The following is a 6,018-nucleotide window of genomic DNA, read 5'->3' on the forward strand; positions in this document are numbered from 1 at the left end:
CTCCATCTCCATCGGCTGCTTCACCTGAGGAGGGACGGACCCCCCCCTTGGGCCCCCCCCCATCACAGCCGTCCCCCCCTCCCCCGAACAACTTCCGGTCCCACTGCCAGGCGACAGGCTTCGTGGCCGAACACCGAGCGTTCCGGAGCCGGGGAGGCTGCCGGGGAAAAGGAGCGGAGCCAGGTGAGAGCAGCCGAACACCGAGGGCATCGAGTCGAACTGGCGCCCTCCGGGGGGTGGCAGTGTGGAACTTGTACCAGCCTCTATATCTACCCGTATGATCGGCATCATCCGCGTTCAACTGTGGGATACCCCTGCACGCCACTCCCACCCCGGCTTTCTCCACCCGCCTCTTTCCTTTGCCCTGGGGAGCTTCGCGAAGGTCTCCAGTCTGTTAACAAGAACTGTAGACGGGGGGAGAGCAGTCCCGAGCCCTCTTGCTTTCAGGTAGCCTTTGGCTTCCTCACAAAGATTCAGTTCAGTCTTTAAATCAGCGCCTTCACGCTAGGAGAAAAGAGCAGTAACAATGACAGCGCCCTTGCCCCTTCCGAGTTTACTTTCTCCGGGGATCGGGGGCGGGGCTTCGTTGGCAGAGCAGGGGGAAGATCCCCCCGGGCTCTGCCCAAGTTAGAAGGGACTCTGCCACTGTTTATTCCGTTCTGCAGCGGAGGGGGGGGGGGTAAGCAAAGAGCTGTGAGGATAGACTGGGGAAAAAAAGGGACGTGGTTTCCCTAAATCATGTCTTTAGTAAATTGTAACCAGGATTTAAAACTCAGGTCGGCCGATTCAAAATTCAGAAAGTTTTAAAAACCAGTTTTATTGAAATCTTTTGATTTTACATTATTTACATTTGCAAATAGATATTCTCCCTCCCCATCCTCTAGAAAACTATCCCTTATTAACAATGGGACAGAAAACTAAGGCAAACTAACATTAGGGAAAAAAATACATTCCGTATTCCACACCCAAAGTTCACCCACCTCCAAAAGAAAAACAGGAGGCCTCTTCTCTGAGATCGAACCTGCTCATTATAACTTCACAGAATTCTCATTTTTCATCTATATTTTGTAATTGTGTATATTGTTTTGGTTTATTTCATTTTACTTTAGATCATTAACTCTTCCCCTGCTTCTTTATATTAATCATATTCATAGTTTCTTATAGCATAGTATAATTTTGTTAGGCATCTCCTATGTTAACGAATGTGACCATGCTGCCACCTCTTCTTTTAGTGTACACAGCCTCCTATGCTGTACTTCCTTTCCTACTCCTTTCCTGACCCTTGTGCTCAGGCAACAAGCCTGTATAAACAGAATACTTTATTGATAAAAATTTAAAAAAGAGAGGCTTACAATCCCCTCCCCTTTTTTTCCCCTTCCCACCTTGGGAACAGGGTGTTATACACATTATGTATAACAGAAGACAAAATAAGGCCTCAGATCAACAGGGATATTAAAAGACTGGAGAGAAAAGTGATGGTGCTGGTGTAATTACATTATTTCTGTCTAGACAGCTTTCAACTCACTCAGAGAAGAGTCTGAAGAAACACAAGAGTATGAGGTAGATATCACAATAGAATAAATACAGCAAAAATCATCAGTATTCATCCTGGAAGTTAGGAGAAAAGCATGATGGGAAATGTGTATGCTTGAAAGTGTTTAGGAAGGGGATACATGTATTTGTGTTATGTGGGAGGGGTGGGGCTACCCTAGAGATTGTGTCTGAGAAGTAGAGAAAATCAGAGTTTTTGATTACCTATTGAAAAGGGAAGAATTCAAGAAATAGGAAAGTTAAGAGGTTGAAAAGGGTGGTTTATAGTGTGTCAAGGCTGCAATAATTGTTTTTATGGGGCTACCTGAACATGGACGTGGTGCCAGGCATTACTGAGCACACCTCGAAGATTCCAGATAGGGGCCACAGTGTCAGGTTGTACATTGTATCCATCATCCACAGCCTTGCATATAATGTTCAGTCCCTTCTCCCCAGGAGGCACTGGTGCTGTCAGGTGCCACAGCCGCCATGCCCAAGCTTTCCTTGGTGCCTGTGCCTCCCCCTCCAGAGTTGCCACTTGCCAGGTCAGTCCACCATCCAGAGATACATCTACCCTGATTATGGCCCTGCCTCCTCCACTCCAAGCATAGCCCTTCACAGTCACCTCTCCTGGCTCTATTGTTTGCCCTTCCCTGGGCTCTGTAATGACTGACTGGACAGGGAGTTCCTGAATGGCTGGAGCAGAGTCAAAGTCCACTGTGTCCCAATCTACTGAGGGACTGAAGCCTTTGTAATCATTCCGTTGCCAATGACTAGGGCTTTCCTCAGGGCTGATGCTCACTTTCCCCAGCCACTTGACATGGCGGGCACCCACAACACCAGGCACCACCACCCTTACTGGGAAACCATGGTCAGGGGGCAATGGCTGCCCATTCATCTCATAGGCCAGCAGCACATCACTTTCAGGGTCCATGGCCCGAGCCAGGGGGATGGAGGCTCCATAGGCTGTCCCTGTGGGATCAAAGTCCAGCCCTTCAAAGCATACATGGGCTTCAGGACCATAGGGTAAATGACCAGCCTGAATCAGAACATCTCGGAGCCGAGCACCACCCCATTGGGCTGTGCTGATAGCTCCTGCTCCCCAGTTTAACCCTTTTACAGACTTAATTTGGGCCATCTCACTGCGCCGATTACCTGCACACTGCAGGGTGACTGTTACCTGGTGCTTGGGGAAGCGACGGAGGTCATCTAGTGACAGTTTCAATGTCTGACCTCCTGGGGGCCCTTCCACTTGCAGGTGATATGTGGTAGGGTCTAGGGTGGGTACTGGCAGGTGATTTCGGGTGAAAAAGAGAGGATTGGGTGTGATATAGCTCTCACCCAAGAGCTCAAGGGGTGGTTCTGCGTTAAAAGGCTTCTGGCTGTTGATCTGGAGAGCGGGGTGTCTTGGGGGATCATTGGCAAAAGGATCAGTTGAAACTAGATCAGAAGATTTTTCCTCATCAGGGCTTAGTTCCCCAATCTTATACTGAGCTAGGAGTTCACGAACATGTGGCTGGTTATGTACTGCATAAAGAGCCCAGAAAGGCTCTAACGGTCCCCCTGCAGCAAGCATTAATTTAGATGGTCCACCTGGGTGTATGGCCACAAAATCAGTGACATCAAAGACCTCATTGCCCAAGGTTACCCAAACCCGCTTCTCAAGACTTCGATGCCGGCTCACTTCGGCCTTTGTGTATATAGGTAGTGATTCCTCGGCAGCCTGTGGGGTGAAGGAGAGAAAACAGAAGGAAAAATTACAACAGATGCTATCAGCCTTTTCTTCTCCCCCAACCCAATCCAGATAAGGTATGGAACCAGGGAATCTGGGACTGGGGTTAGATTTTCAAATCGTGGCATACTACTTATGTATTATTGGATAAGAATTCTCTATAAACCTCTATAAACCTCTATAAACCTGTACAATGGGCATTACTCTTGTACTACCTATATATATATATATATATATATATATATATATATATATATATATATATATATATATATATATATATATATATATATATATATATGTATTTAAATACATATATATATGTATTTAATTAAAGCTTTTTACTTTAAAAACATGTATAATTTTTCAACATCGGTCCTTGCAAAACCTCATGTTCCAAATTTTCCCCTCTTTCCCCCAACCCCTTTCTCCTAGATAAGTAATCCAATATATGTTAAACATGTTAAAATATATGTTAAATCCAATATATGTATACATATTTATATAGTTATCTTACTGCACAAGAAAAAATCAGATCAAAATGGAAAAAAATGAGAAAGAAAATAAAATGCAAACAGACAACAAAAAAGAGTGGAAAATGCCATGTTGTGATCCACATTCAGTTCCCACAGTCCTCTGGGACTGTGGGGTAGATGGTTCTCTTCATCATAAGATCACTGGAACTGGCCTCAATCATCTCATTGCTAAAAAGAGAACTGATCATTGTTTTAATTTTGTTGCCGTGTATAAAGATCTCCTGGTTCTGCTCATTTCACTCAGCATCAGTTCATGCAAGTTTCTCCAAGCCTCTCTCAAATCATCCTGCGGATCATTTCTTCTATTCTATTCTATAACATTCATATACCACAACTTATTCAACCATTCTCCAACTAATGGGCATCCAGTTTCCAGTTTCTTGCCACCTCAAAAAGGGCTGCCACAAACATTTCTGCTCCTACCTTACAGTGTTGCCCTGTGCAAATACTTTGTAAACATGAAATTCACATGCATATGTGTTAGAATTAGCCCTAGCAGCAATTCTTTCTCTCCAAAGTGTGGCACAGTGAATAAAATAGTGGACCTAGTGTCAGGGAGAACTGAGTTCAAATTTGCCCTCGTGCATTTATTATGTGATCCTGGCCAAATCATTTTATCTCTGACTACCTCAGTTTCTTCTAATGTAAAATGAGGATCTTAATACCACCTCTGTCCCAGGGTGGTTTTATTATATGAGATATTTGTAAAGTACTTATACAAGCCTAAGAGCACTATATAAATGTTAGCTAGTTATTTAATTCAACAAACATTTATTATCCCTTGCAACTCAGGAAACTTAGCCACCTTTCCACTCTACCTTTTCTCTATGGTTTCCATAGGCTAGTACAGCCCCAACGCCCAGCAGAGCCCCTGCAGCTGCCCAGTATCCAGAAGGAGTGCTGCCATTAGAAAAGTGATGTGTGCGCCTTTGGAGATGAGAGGGATTGCTGGTAAAGAAGATGTGGGGATACAATTTTGGGACAGTGAACCTGTAAAGAGGGGAGATTATTAGTAATACTCCCTAACATGCCTCAACCCCGAAGGAGCTTCATGCAAGGGTTTGGCAGGTTGATGCCCTCCATACCTATTCAAGGATGAAGGAACAATTTGTCCTGAGCTAAGCTATAAAGGAAACTACATGCCTTGGTCTTTTAATTTCCTAAGCTAGAACTTGTTCTTTCCCAGGAGCAGGTAGAATGCAGCTTCTCTCCTCTGATTTATAATCTCTCCTAGTTATTAAAGGCAGCTAATTTCCCCAGGCAGATAAGATAAGATAATACATCATAAAATACTGAAACAGAGGAAATACAGAAGTGAGAAACTGTTCTGGGCATACCTGGCATAACTGTCAAACCTGGAAACTCGAAGGCCAGAGTGGGCAACTCTTTGTAGCAACAGCATTATAGACCCCGGGGGGGTTCTAGGGGAGAAGGAGAAGAAAAACAGAATTACCCTGGAGCAAGGGCAGGAGAGGCTTTCAGAAGCAAGACTAGAGATAAGAGGGGTGATAAAAAGAACAAATTTCATTAGGAAAAAAATAACTCAGTCCAACCACAGTCTTCAGAGGGACAGACTGTACTAAATAAACATTGTCTTCTTTCTCTCGACCTCCCTCTCTCTGGTCTAAGTGCCCACACTGTACACTTACGCTATTACCAAAAAGCAAGTTTTGCTTTGTTTTAACTGGGGAGCAAGTTTAAATAGGCAGAAATAAGATAAAGCAGACCCCTCATTCTCCACTCAATATATCATTAACTGAAAATCATATTCCCGAGTCCCCACCCCATCCTAGCCATTCAATTCTTCCTGAGCTCAGCAAACTAAGGGGTTATTGTCCCAAGTGTCACTGAATAAACTGACTTCCTCTCTAGAGTAGGGAAGGAGAGAACTTCGCAATTCTCACCTCAACTGTTCAGTCTCCTAATCCTTTAGATTGAATCAAAGGACGGAAAGCAACAGACAAGGAAAATATGGGCCCACCTGGAGTGTTTCGTGCCTTTAGAAGGAGAGGAAAAGTTGGAATTAAACAACTGGGGGAATCAGTCTAAGAAACCCGAAAAAGTTATGAGGGGATACCAGAGAAAAGAAATAAGAGGGGAGATTGGTGACGCAGGAAAAGTAGAAGAAATTCATTCTAGTTCTTAGCACCCGACTCCCAGCACCCTTTCCATCACATACGCGGCCCTTTGGGAGGAGGATCTACTTTTTCTAAAGTGAGC

At 44.4% G+C, this 6,018-nt stretch overlaps 1 protein-coding gene and 1 long non-coding RNA gene across 2 annotated transcripts; one reads left to right on the forward strand and one right to left on the reverse strand.

Moving 5' to 3' along the window:
- The first annotated feature begins 56 nt into the window (after positions 1-56).
- LOC141544186 (uncharacterized) lies at positions 57-5,406 on the forward strand. Its single transcript, XR_012482552.1, has 3 exons — positions 57-183; positions 3,235-3,339; positions 4,639-5,406. It is a non-coding gene; the product is annotated as an uncharacterized LOC141544186 (long non-coding RNA).
- On the reverse strand, positions 802-5,754 carry SUOX (sulfite oxidase). Its single transcript, XM_074270057.1, has 4 exons — positions 5,703-5,754; positions 5,136-5,219; positions 4,617-4,788; positions 802-3,253 (listed from the first exon to the last, which is right to left on the reverse strand). Exons 2-4 carry the CDS (start codon positions 5,198-5,200, stop codon positions 1,844-1,846), a joined length of 1,647 nt encoding a protein of 548 aa, XP_074126158.1. The 5' UTR covers positions 5,201-5,219; positions 5,703-5,754; the 3' UTR covers positions 802-1,843.
- Between the last annotated feature and the right edge of the window lie 264 nt (positions 5,755-6,018).

Source organism: Sminthopsis crassicaudata, chromosome 5 (assembly GCF_048593235.1).
Source record: "Sminthopsis crassicaudata isolate SCR6 chromosome 5, ASM4859323v1, whole genome shotgun sequence".
In the NCBI taxonomy this organism is placed as follows: Eukaryota; Metazoa; Chordata; class Mammalia; order Dasyuromorphia; family Dasyuridae; genus Sminthopsis; species Sminthopsis crassicaudata.

Excerpts from the sequence above, each read along its gene's own strand:
- SUOX (XM_074270057.1), bottom strand. The coding sequence starts at position 5,200 with ATGCTGTTGCTACAAAGAGTTGCCCACTCTGGCCTTCGAGTTTCCAGG. Across the intron at positions 4,789-5,135 it reads AGGTTTGACAGTTATGCCAG|GTTCACTGTCCCAAAATTGT; the intron begins GTATGCCCAGAA and ends CCCTCTTTACAG. Across the intron at positions 3,254-4,616 it reads ATGGAAACCATAGAGAAAAG|GCTGCCGAGGAATCACTACC; the intron begins GTAGAGTGGAAA and ends TTCACCCCACAG.